Genomic DNA, 22,605 nt, shown 5'->3' with positions numbered 1-22,605 from the left:
CTCTTACTTCTTGTATTTCATCATCCAACCACATGTATCAGTACCTGTGGGTCTAGAAAGCAGCAGCAGCAAGAAAGACTTCAAGGCACAATCCTAATAATGCAACTTTCCAAAATCAGCTGATGCTTCCAAAATATAATTTAAGATGTTAGATAATATTTAATGTTCATATTAAATTAATAATATTTAATGTTCATATTAAATGAATTGACTCTTTGCAATGTTAGTACACCCATGGCATAAGAGTATTTGGACTAAGGCTTCCTATGTAGTTTTTTTTTTTGCTTTTTTTTTTTTTAGTTTTTGCAAGGCAATGGGGATCAGTGGCTTACCCAAGGCCATACAGCTAGGTAATTAAGTGTCTGAGGTCAGATTTGAACTCAGGTACTCCTGATTTCAGGGCCAGTGCTCTATCCACTGTGTCACCTAGCTGCCCTTCAATATAGTTTTTATGAATTTTTGTTTTTTTATAAGATAGTAATGTCTACATATTGTTAAATTTGGCTTTGAATTTGTTGCTTTGGGAGAAGGTTATTAGCAGTATTTTGTTAGACTTTTCTGAGATTAATGCATTATTTATAAATATTTGTTTATAACTGATAAAAGTGGCTATCAAATATATATATGCATAGACACATGTTATGTTAGGCTTTTAATTTATTTTTTCTTTGGGGAAAATGCTTTTAATAAAAATTTATTATTTAAATTAATTTAATTAATAAAAATTTATTATTGGTTCCAGAGGAACTTCTGAGGAATTGGCATTTCCCTTGATAGTTTAGGGGGGAAAAGTATTAAAATCAGTTCTCTTTTCTCTTTTATAATGACAATTATATAGTTTGTTCCATTTTTAATATATTAGTGACTGAAGCTGCATATTGATGAGGAAGAATTTTAGAACTTTAGATCCTATTTAGAGTTAGGTGTTGTACAATCCAGTTCCTTCATTTTATAGATGAAGGAGCATAATAAGAAAGTTTAAGCAGCTTGCCCAAGTTCTCTTAACTAGTTAATGACAATGTCAGATTAGAATTTGTGCTAGGTCACTATCATTGGTGCTAGGTCACTGTATTTTTATAGCTGTACTCTCTTGATTAGGGAAATTGTAACTTTATGATATAATAAACAACACTAATAGGATGTCTTATACAGAAACGATTTTACTGAATGGAAAGTGATAGTAGAGTTAAGAGAAAAAAATGAGGTCAGGGAAGGAATCAAGCACAAAAAGAGGGGCAGCTATGCTGAGTCCTGAGGGAGAGGAGAAGCCAAGATACAGGTTGAGTATGCAGAGAATATTCCTTTGTTGTTTTTGTTCATCCTTGACTTCCCTGTTGCAGGTATATAGGTCAGAGAAGAGACCAAAGATAAATCAGTCATTCACATGGCATTGTGATTATAGTTAAGTACTTTTTTCTTTGATATTAGCATCAAGAATATGTTGTTTCTTTCATGGTCTGCAGCCTTCTACAAATGATACTTTCTTGAGGCCGCCAGAGTCTCCTTTGCCTTTTGCAATGCAATAGAAACAGCACTGACTTTTGAATCAGATGACCTGGGTTCCAGGTGTAGTTCTGTCTATTTACCCCTTTTAAGCCTTACAGAAGATAGTTTAAGTTCAATATTGGAAAAAAAAATGAGACATTGGTAGATCAAATCACAGTTAACAAAAAATTATTTAGCCTTAGCAGGAGGATTTAGCAAGGATAAGCACTGAGGAAGCCTTGAGTTGATTCAACTTAATGAAGTTTCCTTGTTTGAGTTGCCCATTATTTTCTACTAGTCAAGTGTCAGGACATGATTAGATTACTACTTAGGCAATCAGAAAGTGACATCAGCAACCTGAATCTGAGCCAACCAAGTCCTGAGCATGAAGTCTATCTAAATCCCTTTTAAGGAAAAATTAGCTTATTTTGCATGGGATCAGAGGTTGGGATATTATCTCTACCCCATCTCAGTTTTCTCCTTTGCAGAATGACAATAATAACAGACTAACCTGCAGGATTGATGTAAGGATCAAATGAGATAATAGCATAAGGAATATTAAAGGACTGAGTTAGGATGAGTGTTCCAGTTTACCAAAGAATGGGAAGAGAATGAATTCTGCACACTCTAGACCAGAGAGCTTGCAAACAAAATTCTAGATTTTTTTTAAAAGTAAAATCATTAACAAACATCTGGAAAAAGGAACTAGTGATGAAAGGGCAGGTTAGGTTAATTTCCATTCTATTTTTGGGGCTGTTATTAACTTGGTAGATCCGAAGGATGGTTTATATGTAGTTTGCCCAAATTTTGCCAAAATAAAATTGAAAAAGTCTCCTGTGGAGAAATATGAGGTAGATAATAGGATAGTTATATTTGAAAAATGTTGAATGTCTGGCCCCAATGGGGTAGTCATTAATGATTCATTGACAACTTGCAAATGAGATTCTAGGATCCCAAGTATCTGTGTTTGTCCTTGTGCATTTTTATCTATTAAAGGTAAAGATAGTACGCTTATCAAATATGCAAATAATCTTGTATGCAGTCTGTACAATGACAACTACAGACAGGAACATCTACAGGGCCCTAAGGCATCCTCTTTGACAGTGGTGAATATTTTTGTTCAGAGTATTTCTTCTTGCTTAATGCATTGCTTGATATTAATAATCAATCATTCTTGTGTAACAGTGTTATCTCTCTGTTTGCATTTATCAGGTATAATCTATAATCTTAACATTTGCACATGAGACTCCTTGATTGACAATAGGCTATTTGCCTATTTTTGTAATCAATTAATTCATCACTTTTTAGTCAGAAGATATGGTCTTCTATAGAGAACAGAAAATTGGAAAAAAAGTAGAATTGGAAAAATTTACATAGTACTTCTCATATTTTCATCGTGGATGTCTTCAGTGTACATGGAACTAGATGATTATGATAAAGATTTTATAAAGATGAAAAATAAGATGCAAGTTCGTTCTTGATATTCTCTGGAGTGTGTGTGTAAAACATTATGATGAAATTTCTTCAAAATGATTTAGCTCTCTGGAAATCCACTAGAGTAGATGAAGATAGCCTTTCAGAACTGGTATCAGTTTTTTACTCTATGGTTTTGATTCCAGTGATATGTATTTTTTTCCTTTTTTTTTTAGAGGTAACAAATCAGTCTTTATAACTAGACAAGGATCTAGGTTTCCTCACTCTAAATTAATTCTTATTATATTGCTCTATTATTTGATTTAGTATTTTTTTCATCTATCTAATGCATCTTTCCCCCCCACTCTGCTTTCTACGTCTTATGTGATTCCCTATTAAAAAGAAAAAGAAAAATGTTCCACATAGCTAAAGTAAGTCTGACCATATAGTAGTTGTTCCAAACCGTAATTTGCTACCTCTTCAGTAATGTGAGCAGGGCAGTTGTTTGTATAATCCAACTCTGATTCCAACCCTAATTTCTAATACTTTCTTAACACAAAAAGTAGTGTTATTAATATTTTCATGTAAATAAGGGATCTTTTTATTTTTGATATTCTGGGGAGTATGAGGTAGTGGGTTGTCTAGGTTGAAGATTTAACAATTTCAAATTGTTTTTCAGCCACTTTTCTGCTCTATCAGCAGTGTCTTAATGCGCCTGTTTCTCTACAACATCTCAAACATTGATTTCTAATCTTTTGTCATCTTTGCCAGATTTCTGAGTGTGAGGTAAAACCTTAGAGTTACTTTGGTTTTCATTTCTATTATTTCTGGTAGTTTGGAATAGTCTTTTTTTTTTATAGTTCTTAAGAGTTTGCAATTCTTTTGAGAAATTTTAATTCATATTTTTGCAACACATATCCATTGGAGTATCCTAAATACTTTTTAAATCTGAAATCTTAAATATCAGGGATGTTTAGGGTAAAGATATTTTTGCGAATTGGTAAGTTACCTTAACTACAATGGTTTTGTTCATGAAATTAATGTGTTTCTTCTTTTGGGATTGTCTCTATGCCTTTTTTGATTTAGAATTCTTCCCTTGCCAACTCTTTCAAAGATATCTAAAGGAGAGCTCTTTGAAAGGAAACATACACATGCAGACACACACACACACACACACACACACACACACACTCACACAAAGCTATACACAGTTACTTTCAGAATTTCAAGAAAGTCCTGATTTTTGTGGGTACTGTCTCAAGCAATGGAAATCAAGGCTTCTTTACATCTTGGAAACACTATTTTGAATTCCTGTGGCTGAAACTTTCTTTATTCCTGGTAATGAGTCTCTTTGAATTTAGGTAGGTTTGTCTTCGGACAAGAGATGTAAAATCATCCACATATTGAAATCCACATCAGAGCTTAGCCTTAGGTGACATAGCCCAGCACCACCTCCTTGGTTTGGTGAGACAGTGGAAGAGGAACTCAACTTAGATAATGACACAAAAGTCCTTCAAATAGAAATTCTGTGTTTTTTTTTAATATTCTCAGTTTTAAAAAATATTTCCTTCCATTCAATGAAGATGCTGAATTTTGACTCTCACTACTCTTTTTTTGTTTGCTCCTTTCCTTATCTTCTCTTACTAGTACTGTGATAGCTATACTCAAATTTTGGAAGAGCCAGATTAGAGGAGAAATGAGACCTATATTGAACTCATTATGGTTTTTAATTGAAGAAGCATTTACTAATGCCTGCTGTGTGATGGGTATTATGCTAAATATTTGAAATACCAGGACAAAAATGTCAAGCATTTTACTCTGGGAAATATATAGTATCATCATTGTAACTATTGACATTATATACAGTACTTTAATATTTGCATAATCCTTTACATGCATTGCCTCAGATGAGTCTCACAGCACCTCTATAAAATAGGTGGTGGTTTTGGAAAGTAAGAGGAGATCATTATAAGTCAATTTGTGATACTCATCAACAACTATTTTGCAATCTGTAGAATTAGAGTTGTCTGAGAAAGTATGGGGTTAATGATTTGCCCAGGTCACACAGTCACTCAGGGCCAGAGGTTATATTATAAGTAATATATTAATAAGTAATATATTATCCCTATGTTAGAGATGAGAGCCAGGGACTTGCCTGTTGTCCGACCTTAGTAAGTACCAGAGATGTAGCTAAACCCAAGTCTTCCCAGCTCCCAATTCACTCCTTCCATTTTAACTTGTGCAGACAGGCCCAGGTGTGCAATCTCAGCCCACATGTTCCTGCCTTCACAGCACTTTTTACCATCCACCTTTTCTCTGTCCTCACATAGGCTCCATTTCAGTTAGATCCTTCTTGCTTCTCTCCTGGATAGCTGCAGTTGCCTCCATATTGATCTCACTGCCTCATCTTTCCCCTGTTCAGTCTCTCCTCTGTGGAGCTGCCAATGGAATTTTCTTCAGTAGAGATGTGATCATGCCACCACCTTTATACTCACCAAACACCGTTGGCTCCCACAAGTCCTTCACAACCTGGCCCCTTAGACATGATTAACTGGAAGCAGTGTCCTCTGCCTCATAGAATCCCCTTCTTATTTGAAGAAGCAGCTTTTAACTGGCCATCCTTATCACCCCAGCTGCCGCTGCTCCTTTTGCCATACTGCCTTGCATTTATTTTGTGTTGTCCTGTGTGTGTGTGTGTGTGTGTGTGCACATAGACTTTCTCTGGGAGAATGTAAACTCCTCACACAGATACTATTTCATTTTTCCCATTTCCATCCCATTCTTAGCTCAGTACTCAGCACATAATCAGAATTTAATAAATGAACATTTAGTGCTCTCTCCTTGTTTTTAGATTTCCTGGGACTACACTTTAATTAATCAGTCAACAAATCAGTAATGATTTATTAAATTCTGATTATGTGCTAGGCCATGAGATATAAATCCCTCTGCATTAGGCCTGAAGTCACAAATCCTATAAGGAATGAGCATCAAGCCCTCCTGATTCCCAAAGCCACTGCCACAGCCAATATATCACTTTTTCTTCTTTTTTTTTTAAATATTCATAAAAATATTTTGTTAACAGTAACCAGGTACCATAGGAAATGTAGTTCTCATGATCATATGGACCTCAGTTTTTTCATCTGGAAAATGAGAGTTGGGAGTTGATGATATCTTAGTTTCATGCTAGCTCTGAACCAGTGACCTCTGACTTTTCCAAATAGTTTGATAGTATCTGACCTTTTTATATTTAACACAGTGTTTAATTTTGTTTCCAACTCCTGAAAAAATGAATAACTTCAATTCTAATTATTCTAAGATTGCAAGACTAGTGAAAGATAAAGAAGAAGTTCATATTGTTGACCCAAAAGAGAGCAAACGGATGGAAAAGCTTGCCCTAGAAAAAGCCCAGTTGTGTCAGAAATTGAAAGGCTTGCAGGATGAAATAAAAGAATTACTTGCAGAGAAAGAGAACTGTGGCACCCAGGCTGAAAATATCCAAAGGATTCAGGTGCGCCAGCTGGCCGAGATGCAGACTACCATCAGGTCTCTGGAGGTAAGTTGATTTTAATTGTTTCCCTATAGATTAGTAGCTTTAAATGCCCTTGAAAATGACTTGCTTTTGAGAATACATGTGTTGGTAGCCTCACAGATCAATGCTGACGCATGTGTGGGTTCCCAAGTGTGCCGGTTTTGTTTAGATCAGAGTGAGCTTACTGATTCAAAGACAACAGTTTTGCATTGTTAGGGAGGGATTGTTGATTCTGTGAATCAACAAGGTACCCCTCTGAAGTGAATTGATGTTTCTCTTGTCATCACAGAGAATATTTGCTCAACCAAAAGAGACAGTGCCCATAAAAACAGAAGTCTTCTCAGATACAAATTCCATCCTATACAGTTGTTGGCTTATGCTCTACTTTAATTTCTATGTTAAGATTGAATTTCCTGTTTCAGTAGAAGTACCATTTTGCATCTTACCAACAACCTCTGACCAAAAGAAGTAAAAGTCGGCCTGTCTTTCTCCTCTGCCAGTCCCTTCTGTTGTGTCCAAGTTGGCAGCTGCCCTGGGGGATTCTGTTCATTCGGATTCCATCTTGTTTGCTGCACTGGTCCATGGTGCATATTGGGCACTCATTCATCACTAGTTTGATGTCATCTAGACCATCTTAAGATTTTTTTCAACCTAGGATACATGTATTATTTGTGAACAGAGGTGTTGCTAAGAATATGGCACCAGGCTCTGTCCTTAGAAGTTTGACCTTGTGGGCTGCTTGGCCAGTCAGAGCACAGCATTCATCTCTCTTGATTGGAAGTATTTGGGCCTTGTAGTTATAGAAGAAACTACTGAAGTTCTCACTTTGCTCATGACCTTTCAAAAAAAGAGAGAGCCTAATATCTATGTGAGTTCATTCTGTATACTTTCTTTTTCCTCTCATCTTGCATCATCTTCTTACAGGATACCATAGCAACTCAGAGACTGTCAGTGATTCTTTTTCCCTCTTAAAAGAACCTACCTAAATGCTTCTTAGCCAGGCTGTAGACCATTTGGTTTCCAGTTAACTTTCCATCCTTATTGAATACTATTCTTCTAGCACATCAGCCAGATTGAACTCGTAACTATTTTTAAAATTTGACTTCTGCCTCCCACCTCCATGTAGTTTGCCCAAGTTCTTTCCTGGCCTCAAACATATTAATTCTTCTAAGAATCCTTTGCTTCCTTCACAAGGACCAGCTCAGATGCCATTTCTTCCAAGAAGCTTTTTCTGATCCCCATATTATTAGCATGAGGTCTCTTTCCTCAGATTTCCTTTTAACATACCTATTTGTGTATATGTTGTATCCCCCAAGATGTAGGGATGATGCCTTGCATGTCTAGATGCTAAATAACTGTTTAAATAAAATATTTAATTTTAGAAAATTTTTACTTTTTCTATTAATAGTTTCTTTTGTCTCCCTCCCAACACCATTTCTATATGGGAGAAAAAATAATAAAACTCTTAAGTTTATTCTTATTTATTCTTAGTTAAGCAAAACAAAAGCCCCACATTGGCAGGGTCTAAAAATGATGTGTATCCTTCTGTTTCTTACCTCTCTTTTGGAATATAGATAATACCATGCTCCATCATCAGTCCTTTGAAATTGTGGTTGGTTATTACATGGTTCAGAGATCTTTGTTTTTCCAAGTTGTTGATCTTTACCATATTGCTATTATAATAATTATTCTTTTAATGAGCTGGATTGAATTACCTCCCTATAGCTATCTGCATTACAATCTGGCAGCAAAAGACTTTCTGATCCCTGAGGAAAGCCTGCTTTCCTTCATATCTGTTGTTGCTGCGGGGCCTTTTGTGAGGCCCTTGGTCTGTAGTGATGGAGTTAGGAAGGGATATCTTTTGAGTTTCCAGTGGAAGGCTGTTCTCTGACATAGTCACAGAGGACACAAAGGATTAAGGAAGAGGAAAGGTTAAGAGAGTCTTAATGGGGGCAGTTAGGTTGCGCAGTGGATTGAGCACCGGCCTTGGAGTCAGTGAGGGCCAGAGTTCAAATGTGACCTCAGACAGTTAGTAATTACCCAGCTGTGTGACCTTGGGCAGGTCACTTAACTGCATTGCCTTAAATAAAAAAAAAACATTTTTTTTAACTTTTTAAAAGTCTTGAGAGAGAGAGAGAGAGAGAGAGAGAGAGAGCGCAAACCTAATTTATGCCAGTGCTTAACTGTGTTATTCAGTTGAATTTAGCAGCCAGTTCAACAAAAACATATTAATTAGTTAGCTGCTAGGTACCAGGTGCTGAGCACAGGAAAATACCAAATGGGGAAGTCATAGTCCTGCCTTCAAAACATGATCAGAGAAGCTTAGGTATGGATGGGCACAAAGATATTTAGATCTTAGAAAAAGAACATTAGAAACTGTTGGTCTTTAAACTTGCTCAGGGATCTCTTCCATTGCATAATAGTTATTGGCTGTGTTTTGGCTAGTTGACATCTGAATATGATGGGAATTGTTTGATTTCTGTTTCATATATATATGTATATATATGTATATGTATACATATTTGTGTGTATATGAATATATTTGCTTGAGAAAATTGCTTTTGCAATTTTGACATCTGTTACTCTTCTGCAGTTTGATATTTGTTGTTTTATGTATATCAACACATTCTTTTTTGTTTTGTTTTGTTTTGTTTTTGCAAGGAAATGGGGTTAAGTGACCTGTGGAAGGTCACACGGGTAGTTACTAAGTGTCTGAGGTGGATTTGAACTCAGGTCCTCTTGACTCCAGGGCTGGTGCTCTATTCACTGTAACTCCTAGGTGCCCCCAACACATTCTTTAATTGTATTTGTTGTATATGAGATCAGTTATTAAAAAGGAATAAAGATTAAACCTTAAAATATCATTTTGTTTTACCTAAAGGCAGAAAAACAGTCAGCCAAACTTCAGTATGATCGAGTGGAAAAAGAACTACAATCAACTAATGAGCAAAACACCCTTTTAATTAGTAAACTGCACAAAGCTGAAAGAGAAATCACTTCATTGACCAGTAAAGTAAGAGTTCTTGTTCATTCTAAAATATATTTAAAGTAGATATTTTCAAACTGAGGAAAAAGTCATTCAACTGTCTTTGAACTGTTCTGTGAAGTTACAAATGCAATAAACATTCTTTTACTGCTGTAGGATGGGAAGGTGATCTTTGTAAATAGAATAGCATATAGTGTATTGTAAGCAAGCTCCAACTACATTCTTCATTCTTTGCTTGTATTTTTATTTTTTCAAATGATATAATGACTTAAGTACCTTGTGAGCAATTTTCAGACTAGTTTTTACTTATTTGTAAAATATGCTTTGAGACATAAAACAAAAAATGTATCTTTCTATGAGACTTTATTCTTCTCAGAATAATCTTCTCTCAACAAATACATGAATAATGTAAATAGTACAAAGAAAAGGTTAGACATCCATCCCTGAAACCTAAAAGAATAAATGGAAATTAAGCATGTAATGGTAAAAGCATAGAATTACAGAATTAGAAAGGCCCATATATGAGCAAATGTCCCCTTTTACCATATACAGAAAAAATCGGTAGAGTGGAAAAATGCTGGATTTCAGTTAGAAGATTGATTTGAATCCTAGCTGTCCTGCTTTAACTACCTAGGGGGCCTTTACAAATGTCATTTTAGCTTCAGTTTGCTTGTCCTTAAAATTAGAGATCTGGAGCATATCAGAGATGTCAAATCAGCAGGAACATTGAGCTTACGATATACCAGAACCAAATAAATAGCTAATTGGGAAATATTTAACTAACTAAATAAAAATTCAATAGAACAAAGATAAAATTTAAATGAGATTTTCTAAGTCAATATGTAGCCCCAAGGAATCCTCATGTATGGTTTAAAAGTCCCTATTTTTATTTGAGTTTGACACCAGTGGGCTAAATGATCTGAGATCCCTTATAGCTCTAAATCTGTGACCTTATCTTTTAATTACCTTAAAAAGTTAGCACATTCCACATTTTTATATTTCTCATTATTTGGAAGATTTTCTTTAATCATGTCAAAATCTGTCTCTCTTCAAATATCATGTTCTTCCTCTGCTCTTTTTCCCTCCTAAGCCTTTTCTTTGCTGGGCACTGAACATCCTTATTTTATTTATTTTTTCAAGGCAATGGCCCAAGGTCACACAACTTGGTAATTATTAAGTGTCTGAGACTAGATTTGAACTCAGGTCCTCTTGATTCCAGGGCCAGTGCTCTATCCATTGCGCCACCTAGCTTTCCCTATCCTTAATTTCTTAAAGAGATCCTCAAACAAAATTTTCTCTAGCTCTCCTCCTGTCTTGGTCATCTCCTTTCTCTGGACACACTCCAAAGTGTTCATGTTTTTCTTAACATATGTGGTTCTTAACACTGAACAAAGTGGTGGTCTGACCAGGAAGAGTACATCAGAACTATTACTATTTTTATTCTCTATCTCTCTACTGCATCCTCAGACACTATTAGCAATTTAGGTGTGCCGTTATTACACTTTTGAATCATTGACTTTGTAGTGCATTAGGTTTTTAACTTTTTTTTTTAACCAGTGTTCGTTTTTTATTCTAGACTTTACTAATTTGAAAATTTTCACATAACAAAGTGGGCCAGAAAGTTTTTATGTGAAACCATGAATTTTTATTACCTATAGCTTACTGAGGAACTGTTGGTTATTCTTTTCTACCCTCAAACCCATCCCCCCTGTCATATACATAAATAATTAATTCTTTGAACCCAAGTGTAGGACTTCACCTTTATTCATATTAAATTTTATTTATAGATGCTTTTTGAGATCCTTTTGTATCTTGACCCTCTCATCCAAAATGTTCACAATCCTCTCAGCTCAATATAATCTTTCAAATTTGATGAATATGTCATCTTTGCCTTCTTTCAAGTCACTGATTTAAGTATTGAACATCATATGGCTAAATATAGTTCTTTATATTCTACCAGAAGTAATTTTCCATTGATCTGCTTTGTTAATTAATGCTCTTTGAGTTGTTATTCAAATAGTATCAGATACACTTAGTAAAACTATTTTCTAGGTCACACATCCTCATTTTGAATTAAGGTCAGAAAGAAAAACTATTGGATGCTTTGAATGACATCTTCTGTGACTTCTCCCTGATCCATCAGCATAATTATTCCTTCAAAAAAGGGAGTGATATATTTGCCACTTTGACCTGTTCTTGAAGAACCATAACTGTGTGGTATCCTGGTGATCATCACCTCCTTTTTGTAAATGTTTACAAACAAAACAAATTCCCATGTGAAAGGATAGACTGTAAAAATGAGTTTTTTTACAAGAGAGTCAAAAATCCTGTGATTGGAGGAAAGGTGTAGGAAGTGGAAATATTGCTCCATTTAGAGAAAATTAGTGTTCAGCAAATTTTCTCTTTTACTTTTCTTCTGAAGTAGATGTAGGGTCCAAAAAGAGGAGAAAGCACAAGATGACAGAATTTAAAGAAATACAATGTTAGCCATCATTATTGTGAATGTGAATGAGATGAACTCTCCCATGAAACAGAAGAATGGATTAAAAAGTAGAATCCAACACTAAGGTTTTTAATATGAAAATCATTTGAAGTATAAATATTCCCTAGATGTGGGTCATACATGCCTATAATCCCAGCTACAAAGGAAGGCTGAGGCTGATGGATCACTTGAGTTTGGTAGTTCTAAGTTGCCATAACAAAGAGAATCCTCAGTAGGGGAGGGAAGGGAGGGAGTTGTACAAGGATGTCTAAAGTGGGATAAACTTGACCAAATTAGAAACTCCAATGTTCTGGGTCAAGCAATAGTGAGATTAGTTAATAGTTAGTAGCTGTACTTTTGTACTGTACTGTAGGAGTACTTCTAGCCTAGATACAGGGAGATGAAGACTTAAAAAGTTAAAAGATACATAAAGATTCACAGAAAATTAAAATGAGGAGAGAGAACAAAATCTTTTATGCTTCAGCTTAACTGAAAAGAGTAAGGTTAGTAGTCATGATTTCAGACAAGGTAACAGTAAAAATAGACATGATAGGAAAAGATTAAGTGGGAAAACTGCATTATGCTAACACATCATAGTTAACACATTAATATATGTGCTTTGTGCACTGAATTGCATAATATTTGAATATAATTACAAAATTATAATAATGGGGGGACCTCAATTGTGCCCCTTTCAAATATCACAGAAAGATGAATGAGAAAAAAGTGAAGGGTCTGAATAGAAGTTTTGAAAAATTAGATATGATAGACCTTTAGCAATTGCTAAATGAAAACAGGCATTTTCATGGTCTCAACCAGGTGTGGTGCTTTTATGAAAATTGACCACAAAAAAACTCACAAATAAATGGAGAAAAGCAGAAATATTAACAACCTTTATAGGCCATAACCAATAAAATTATATTCAGCAAAAGTCTTTTGAAGAAAAAAATTAGAATTTAATTGGAGATTAGATAATTAAATCTAAAAGAACTGATGAATCAAAGTACTGTTCAAACTGTTGAAAATTTCATTAAAGAAAGACATCAGTGAAGCAACATACTGAAATTTTTGTGATGAAGATCAAGTAGTCCTAAGGGGAAAATTTCTCTTTATAAAGGAGATAAAGAACACATAGATGAATATGGGCATGTAGCTTTTTTAAAAAAAAAAAAAGCACTAGAGCAGGGTTGGGAAATATCTGGCCAAGGATCATATAAAGCCCACAAAATCATTTGGTATGACACTACCATAGGAACTGCAGAATAGCCTTTTAATTAATTAAATAATTAAATGATCAAATCTAGTGGCTAATTTTTAAGTTGATAATTTTGTATGGCCCACAAATGATATTATAAATATCCAAAGGACCCTTGATAGAAAAAAGGTTCTTCACTTCTGCACTAGAGAAAAAGCAAATCAGAAGCCTATAACCAAACACCAAAGTAGACATTCTGAAAATCAGACAGAGTTAACAAAATTAATAGCAAAAAGAAAGGAAAAAGAAAAGAATAGTTCTAGAAGCTACATTTTTGAGGGTCAGGAGACTCATAAAATAGATAAGCAGTTGATCAGATTAAATCAGAAAAATCAACTAAACAAAAAAGAGAAAGGAAAATTTGCAATTGGAGATGAAATCAATGAAACTATAAGAATGAAACTATTTTGCCCTTTTATATATATGCAAAGAAAACTGATAAACTTACAGGTGAATATCTATACATAAGCAAAACGCTCATATTAACAGCAAAAGAAGTCAATTATTTAAATAATCCAATATCAGGAAAAGAAATTGAACAAGCCATAATGAATTCCCAAGAGAAAAAAATTCCAGGATCAAATGTTTTGGAAGTGAATTTTTATTAACATTCAAAGGAAAAAGTGTTTTAATATTAAATGAATTATTTGCCAATAGATGAAAAAGATCTCTTCTAAATTCTTTATGATACAATTATGTTTTTGATACTTAAATTATTTTGATAAATTATTTGATACTTAAATTATAGAAAGAAAGAGAACTAGACTAATGAAAAATCGTGCAAAAATATTAAGAACAATATTAATAAAGAGGTTGCAGTCACATATTAAAAAGATTACATGCTGTGACTAGATTAAAATTAGTTTGTTGGTTCATAAAAAAAACCATATGATTCTATCAGTAAGTACTTTTATTTAAAAAAAAACAAATTAGAGAATAGAGAGATGAAGAACATTTTCTTTAAGTGGTCATTACATAATATCTACTTAAAACTAAAAGCTAACCAATGCTCCGAGGGTAGAGCCAAGATGGTGGAGTAAAGACAGGGACTCCTGCAAGCTCTCCTCCAAACCACTTTAAGTGATGACTCTAACCAAATTCTAGAGTGGCAGAAGCCACAAAAAGACTGAGTGAAACAATTTTCCAGCCTAAGACAGTCTGGAAGATCTCTGGGAAGGGCAATTACAACCAGTGTTAGAAAGGGCTGCAGTGCAGCCCAGGTCACTCCAGAGCAAGGCTCCAGTCATCCAGGAATAGACTATGGGGTTCCTGGGTTCCTGGGTCTGGGGCAGCAGTGGTAGTTTCCAGATCTCTCACAGAAATTGGCAAGGACAATTGGGAAGGTCAGCGGGAAAAACGTTATGCTTTTGCGGAGCCCTCTCCAGCGTAGGCCCAGTGCAGACTCAGTCTCTGGGGGCCAGGAGCAGTCCTGGGGATCCACCTAGCTGCTGCTTCTGCTCAGTCCACGGATGGCAGGGGGTGTTGGGGAACATTGCAGAGGTCTCTTTGCTGTCTATCCCCGAGGCAGGACTCATACTCAGAGGGGCAGTATGGGGCCCTCCTGGCTCTGAGTATACTGCCTGCAGCAGAGCAATGACCTTCCTCATGGCTCCAGGAAAGAGGGGAGTGCTTGTGGTTATCCACAGTCCAGGAGAGCATTCAGAGCCTCTCATAAGACCTTGGAGGAATTGCAAACTTTCAGGGCCCTCCCTGAAAACAGCTGTGAAAACCCTCAAAAGCTTGGGACAGGGTGGCTAGGTGGTGCAGTGAATAGAGCATTGGCCCTGGAGTCAGGAGTACCTGAGTTCAAATCTGGCCTCAGACACCTAGCTGTGTGATCTTGGCCAAGCTACTTAACTCCATTTGCCTTGCAAAAAAAAAAAAAATCCAAAAAAAAAAAAGCTTGGGATAGTCCATCCTCCCCCCCCCCCGAAGCAGAGATTCCCCCCCCGCACCCCCCACCCCTTTAACAAAAAATTAAAATCAGGTCATGGGAGAAAATGAGCAAACAACAGAAGAAAAAGAATCTGACCACAGAGAGTTACTTTACTTCTATGGAGGATCAAAATACACACTCAGAAGATGACAAAGTCCAAGCTTCTGCATCCAAAACCTCCAAGAAAAATATGAATTGGGCTCAGGTTATGGAAGAGCTCAAAAGGATTTTGAAAATCAAATGAAAGAAGTAGAGGAAAAATTGGGAAGAGAAATGAGAGCAATGCAGGAAAATGATGAAAACCAAGTTATCAACTTGGTGAAGGAATTACAAAAAAATAGTGAAGAAAACATCTTAAAAACCAGTTTGGGTCAAATGGAAAAGGCAATCCTAAAGGCCTATGAGGAGAAGAATGTCTTAAAAAGCAGAACTGGCCCAGATGAAAAAGGAGATGCAAAAGCTCTCTGAGGAAAATAATTCCTTCAAATGTAGAATGGAGTTAAGGGAAGTTGTTGATTTTGTGAAGAATCAAGAAACAATGAAACAAAACCAAAACAATAAAAAAGTAGAAGAAAATGTGAAATATCCCACTGGAAAAAACAACTGACCTGAAAAACAGATCCAGGAGAGATCATTTAAAAATTATTGGGATACTTGAAAGTCATGACCAAGAAAAGCAACCTAGTCATCATTTTTCAAGAAATTCTTCAGGAAAATTGACTTGATATCCTAGAAGTAGCAGAGGCTAAAATGGAAATTGAGGGAATCCACCAATCACCTCCTAAAAGAGATACCAAAATAAAAACTGCCAGGAATATTATAGCTAAATTCCAGAACTTCCAAGTCAAGGAGAAAATATTACAAGCAGTCAGAAAGAAACAATTCAGATATAGTGAAACTACAGTCAGGATCACACAGAATTTAGCAGCTTCTACATTAAGAGCTCATGGGGCTTGGAATATAATATTCCAGAACTTGGATTACAACCAGGAATCAACTACCCAGCAAAACTGAACATCCTCTTTCAGGGAAAAAGATGGACTTTCAATGAAACAGGGGACTTTGAAACTTTCAGGACCAAACAACCAGAGCTGAACAGAAAGTTTGATCATCAAATACAACTCAGGTGAAGCATAGAGAGAGTGGGTGAGAAGAGCAAATTATGAGGGATTTAATGATGTTGAACTATGTGTATTCCTGTGTGGGAAAATGATACTGATAACTCTTATAAACTGTGTCTCATTTATTAGAGCAATTAGAAGGAGCATATATAGATAAGGCACAGGAGGGAACTGAATATGATGGTACGATGTATAAAAAAGATAGCATTGATGGGGGACGCAGGAATGTCCTGGGAGAAAGGGAAAGGAAAGGTGGAGTGGGATAAGTTAGTTCACATAAAAGAGGCAAGAGAAAGCTTTTGCACTGGAGTGTAAGTGGGGAAGGTGAGGAGGGGGAGTGACTCAGAGAGGGAATAACATACACAATTGGGATAGAAATCTACCTTACCCTGGAGAAAAATGAGGAAAAGGATGGGAGAAAGGGGACAGGGGAGTGGAGGGGGAGTGTAGGGGATAAAAGAGAGGGAAGATCATGGGAGAGGGTAGTCAAATACAACACTCTTTTGAGGAGGAACAAGGTGAAAAGGAGAGATATTAAATAGGGATATTAAATAGAGAGATATTAAAAAGGAGAGATATTAAATAGAGATAATAAATAGGGGTGGGGAGGAATAGGATGTAGGGAAATACAGCTAGCAATAGCAACTGTAGGGAAAAAAATTATTGAAGCACTTTCTCTGATAGACTGATAATAAAGTAGGTGATCCTTCCCAAAGACAGAACTGAATATAGCCTGAAGCACACTTTTTTTTCTCTCACTGTATTTTTCTTGAGGTTTTTCTTTCTGTGTGTGTGTGTGTGTGTGTGTGTGTGTGTGTGTGGTGGGGGGTGTTTACTTTTTTAACATGACCATTGTAGTAATGTTTTTCATGGCTACACATTTAAACCTTATACCAAATAACTTGGTTTCTCAATGAGGGGGAGTAGGGGAGGGGGAGGGAGAGAATTTAGAACTCAAAGATTTGGAAGTAAGTATTGAAAGTTGCTTTTACATGTAACTGGGGAAAAAATTTAAAGATAAAATGAACTAAAAAAAAAGAAAAATGTATGCTCCCCAATTACCTACTGTATATTCTAACGGTTCTTCAATCAGCAGCTTTGCATTAAAAAAAAAAGCAGAACTACAAGCCAGCATTGTTTGTTGAGAGAGGTTTTTCCAATAAGACCAGAGATAAAAATAAAAATAAGTTCAATATTCTAATTCTAGCTATTATTATTTATTATAACTGTATAAATGCCAGCTATCCATTATGATGAGAAAAATTAAACTAAACAAAACTGTCACTTTTTTGAAATGATAAAGCTCCCAAAAGTCAACTAAAATTAATTGAAATAATAATTTCAGCAAAGTTGTACACTGTTAGCATTTTTGTACATTATCAGTAAAATCCAGCAGGGAAAAATAGAGGAATTCCATTATGTTCAGAATGCATAAAGTACTTGGGAATCTATCTGCTGAAGGCACATAAAGAAACTCTGAATAGAGCTGCATGATCATGATATTCTTCACAGAATTTAGAAATATTCATTGCTCTTAGATAGTAGATCATGCCAATATATACCAAAATAACAATTCTATTTATATTAACATTTATTTATTCTTATACCAATCCTATTACCAAATGATTAGTTTTTTCAGAGAAACACATTGTCAAGTACCTTAAGAGATTTAAAAATATAAATAAAACTTTTTTTGAACTTCAAGAACAGGGGCGGCTAGGTGGCACAGTGGATAAAGCACCAGCCCTGGAGTCAAGAGGTTCAAATCCGGTCTCAGACACTTAATGTTGACCTAGCTGTGTGGCCTTGGGCAAGCCACTTAACCCCATTTGCCTTGCAAAAAAACCTTAAAAAATAATATAAAGTTGAAATTCAAGAACAGCAGAATACAAGACTTTTCATAGGGATTATAGTATAGACTCAACATAATGTGTGTGTGTGTGTGTGTGTAGGAATTAAATGGCAATAATAACTAGAAATGATTACCCAAGAATTCAAAATGCATGATTCTGGTCATTCAGATTCACACAGTAGCCTTAACTGTTAATACAGTTGGCCAATGAGTTCATGAATATGGTGAGTTCTATCTTCCGGTGATCCCAAATTAATATGACAAGGAGGGAATGCTTTCTAGATCCTTAAACCCAATAAGCATCCTACAAAATCAGTGTTTAACCTACAAAAAGGATTATGAGATAAACTATGCAAAACTCATGATTGGTAGAAAAAACTCATTGTATAGAAATAAATCAAAGTTTTCTTCTTTTAAAAAAATTATTCTCAGAATCACACTCTATGATTGAGAACTTAATGTTTCCTCTCTGGAATGTTTATATGGGATCACATTTGACAAACTATTTTTAGTCACATAGATACAAAATCTATTTTAAAATCCAACAAATGTTTACCCAAATTTCATTGACTTAGATATCAAACACACCCAGGTGTTCTTTTGCATTGCAAACAGCCATTTGTTAAAATTGGAAAATGTTGACTTTTTCAAGTTGTAAAGAAAGCTGTGAACAGTGTTTTTGAAATATTATTTAAAATCTTAACTTCTTAATACATTTTTCTTCTATAAAAGCATTCACATATAACCTTAGGGACCAGAACTGTTCTCTCCCAATACCGATCAATTTATTTTGTGCTGCAATTTCCAATAACTCATTTAGATGTAAAGTGATCAGTGTCCCTTTAAAATCTTCATGAAGCCAGTAAACTCTTCATGTCTGTCAGTGGACAGACAGAAGGAACAGGAATGAATAATTATAAACTATTCTAGTCCTCTGGTATTGATTGGGGAAAGGAAACATTAGAAGGGATTTGGCTCAATGGAAGAAAAAGGGACTGATGTTTCATGTGAAAAGATGGATAAACTACATTGACTTGGCTTTTTCACCTCCCTTGGGGAAGGGAGGGTGAACAGATTCTTTTTTCTTTTTTTTGCCACCTCTGGACATAGAATCCTACAGGCTACTAGTGTCTCTGGCCTGTCTACAGACATGCTGAGCTACAATGAGCTCATTTTCCTCTATAGGCAACCAGTTTTGCGGAGAACCCTTTACCTCTTGTCCTTGAACTTTTGACTGATTTTTGTGTATTTCAGGGGTGGAAGAAGTTACTATAGTTTCAATCATTTTGTTTGGCATGAATTTTTGCCAGGGTAGTGTAGGATATCTGGGTAGCCTACCTAAGTTTTCATTTGGCATTATCCTGGGCAGTTTTTGGAAATAACTCCAGTGACTCACTGGATTCTTCTGCCTTTCCTCTTGTTTCTTTTAAACTGCCATTTTATTTCACTTTCATTGGTGGAGCGGCCAATAATGACAGACATCCTTTTTCTCTGGTGAGGTTCTACTGTCTCTAGTTCTGTCCCTCCTTGTCTTTAAAACTCCTTCTTTGATTGTCTATAGGTCCCCACATGCTCTCAGAAAGGTGAATTTGACCTCCGAAGTGTACTTTGTGTTCTCTTGCCCCCGCCTTTCACGTCACACATGTAAGGGATTTATTTGGAGGCACAGACTCTGAGGTTAATAATTCTTATTGAATATTTGAGACCTTAGGGATTATGGTTTAATAGAAAGAACACTCGACTTCAAAGGATTGTAACATACACACATACATACAACCATTCACATATATAAAATGTACTATATAAATCTAATTTGATTAAGGGTTAAACATGTTAGGAACAGGTGAAATACTTAGATGAATGAAGAAGATTAAAGACTAAAAATATGGAATCCACTTATAAAATTATTTACTGTAGAAAAGATGATTGAGGAATGACTTAATGATTTTTATTATTATGTATTGGTTATACAGAGAATGTTGGTACAGTAGAACACAGTGTTTCACTTTAATCTGAAGAGATTTGGGCTACAGAAAGAATACTCATAATGAGTATCATTAAGCTATGGCTTTGTTTGGTGAGGAAATGTTTTAAATTCTCTTGAACTTTAAAATGACATGGACTTGAGTGAAAGACTCTTGAAGCTTATGAACTTTGTGAATTCACCTAGGTGACCCCCTAATTTGGGACTGAGATTATCTATCGGAGAGATAAATGTAGCTGTTAGCCAAAGAATAGTCTCATCAACAGCTGTGTGAGAGTATGTTTGTGTGCTCTTATCAAGAAGGAAATGGCTAATAATTTTACTTTCAAATTGCCAACAGGTTGAAGAACTTAAACATTCAAACAAATTAGAAATAGCTGATATTAAACTGGAGGCAGCAAGAGCTAAGAGTGAAATAGAAAGAGAACGGAACAAGATTCAAAGTCAAGTGGATGGTAAATATCTCCTATGATTTTTGCTGTTATGTACAGATGCTAAATCAAATTTCCAGCTTAATTTGTTTATATTTCCATTGATCTAGATTATTCAAATTATGTCACTTTGTTTTTATTTGTACTAATACCCAATTTCATAACACTTGGTATGTATGTTGGTTTTTGTGCTAACTTATAATATCCAGAAGGCTTGATTATAAATATTTCCAGTTAGATTTTATATCTTTTTGATTTTGATGTCTTAAACTTATTTGAGGCTTTATGGCTTATTTTTTTCTATCCTCACTATTTCATGATCTCTTTCATTTTTCATCATTGGTCTTCATCCTTGAGAACTATGGTAGGAGTTTTAAGAACCCTGAATTTCTCTATCACATGGTATATGAGATATTCCTTAGCCTTGTTGTGTTATTGGTAAATATGATATATCAAATTTAGTGAAATCAATGGAATTTTGCCCCCCCCATCTACCTACCTCCAGGAATTTTTTTGCCTTCCTCTAAAGTCAGCAATCCTGGTTGTCCGGATGTGGAAAGATTCCTATGGGCAAGATTGTCCTCCAGGTTGTCAAAGAGCCAGTTTGGACTGTCTTGATTGTTAAATTTTCACTGGGAGCATTTTTACCTTGAAAATGGACCAAAGCTATAAACCAGGGATTGATTTATTGTTTTGTTGATTGTCCACATTTAAGAAAGTGTTAGTTAATGCAGAGTAAAATAAAAAGTATGTTGTGCCTGCTAGCACCCTCATGAGCAAGGGGGCTGATTTGACACCAGGTCATTGCCTGTCTGATGTTCCATGTACTAGAGCAAAGCTGTGACTGTTCTTAGGGTCCAACTTATCTTGGGTGCTATATTTGATTAGAGCTAGAGTTCCCATTTTAGACTGAGGACCAGGTCAGTCTCTCCAAGTGTTGTGTTGTATCTGAATTATTTGGACACCACCATCATGGATCATTGGATAGATGGTTTTTCTTGATTACTTCGAGTGAATATTGAACCATAACCATTGGTTGAGTTTTCTCAATTCTTTGTGTTGTTGATTTTTATAATATTGAGTTAGAAATTAATGTGCTTTTATTTTTCCACTTGTGAAATAGAATATTTGTCTTTTTAGGAAAAGTAAAGATTAAGTTAAGAATCTATTTGGGAAAGCATTGGGGAATTCAAAGAGACCAGTGTAATTTGTTTTCTTCCATCATAGAGTGATTAGACATGAAAGGGGTCTTTTTTAATCATACCTGATGAAAATTTATTCCTTATTCTTTGTTTTGCAATAATTCTACATTTGGTGTCTTCTTCATAGATGACATTATTTTATAATGAAGCCCTTTTCATAATGAAAACCCTTGAATGGAACTTTGAAGGTGAAGGTGTCATTATTTTTGGTTTTAACATTTGACACAGATTAACTCTTAAGATTCTTTTCCTGAGTTTTCTTATGTTAAAGAGAATTCATTGATACTTTTAAAGAGTTTATTGAAATTGAAATTACATGTTTAGTGGGACAGTTATTCACTGTGTTTTTATTTATTTTTAATTTTATTTATTTATTTTTATTTGTTTATTTATTTTTAATTTTTTTTTAAATCAGCTTCTGTGCATGCATGTTAAGTCTAATTTTAAGTTAAGTGTTAATGGAGACAATTTATTTTTTTTTCTCCTTAAAAAATCAACCAACCAGGACTCCTATCAGACAATGAAATCCTCAAATCAACGATTGAACGCAACAAAATGCTTTTAATAGAAAAGGACCGTGAATTAGTACGGAAAGTACAGGCTGCCAAAGAAGAAGGTTACCAAAAACTAGCAACTTTGCAAGATGAAAAGTAAGGGAGTAAATACCTTGTTTTGTTTTAAATCTTGTAAATGAAAACATTTTGTTGCCATCTTATCCTTATTGTGTTGTTGCGCTTTTTTTTTTAACATAATTATCATCTGTCATTTTAGGCTAGAACTTGAGAACAAATTAGCAGATTTAGAGAAAATTAAAGTGGAACAAGATGTCTGGAGGCAATCTGAAAAGGATCAGTATGAAGAGAAAGTACGGGCTTCACAGATGGCAGAAGAGTCGACCAAAAGGGAGTTGCAGAGTATTAGGTCACATA

The 22,605-nt window shown here is 35.2% G+C and overlaps 1 protein-coding gene across 7 annotated transcripts in view; it reads left to right on the top strand.

The window, feature by feature from the left end:
• The window catches only part of CEP83 (centrosomal protein 83), a 120,814-nt gene that overhangs the window by 76,552 nt on the left and 21,657 nt on the right, over window positions 1-22,605 (top strand). For all 7 annotated transcript variants that reach the window (XM_074226598.1, XM_074226593.1, XM_074226592.1 and 4 more), the window contains 5 exons: window positions 6,215-6,451; window positions 9,309-9,440; window positions 20,384-20,498; window positions 22,182-22,326; window positions 22,448-22,597. In XM_074226598.1, the coding sequence (XP_074082699.1) occupies window positions 6,215-6,451; window positions 9,309-9,440; window positions 20,384-20,498; window positions 22,182-22,326; window positions 22,448-22,597 (779 nt within the window). The remainder of the gene's footprint in view (window positions 1-6,214; window positions 6,452-9,308; window positions 9,441-20,383; window positions 20,499-22,181; window positions 22,327-22,447; window positions 22,598-22,605) is intronic.

Source organism: Macrotis lagotis, chromosome 2, assembly GCF_037893015.1.
Source record: "Macrotis lagotis isolate mMagLag1 chromosome 2, bilby.v1.9.chrom.fasta, whole genome shotgun sequence".
In the NCBI taxonomy this organism is placed as follows: domain Eukaryota; kingdom Metazoa; phylum Chordata; class Mammalia; order Peramelemorphia; family Peramelidae; genus Macrotis; species Macrotis lagotis.
The sequence above is the reverse complement of the archived record's forward strand: the minus strand, read 5'-3'. Positions and strand labels throughout refer to the sequence as shown.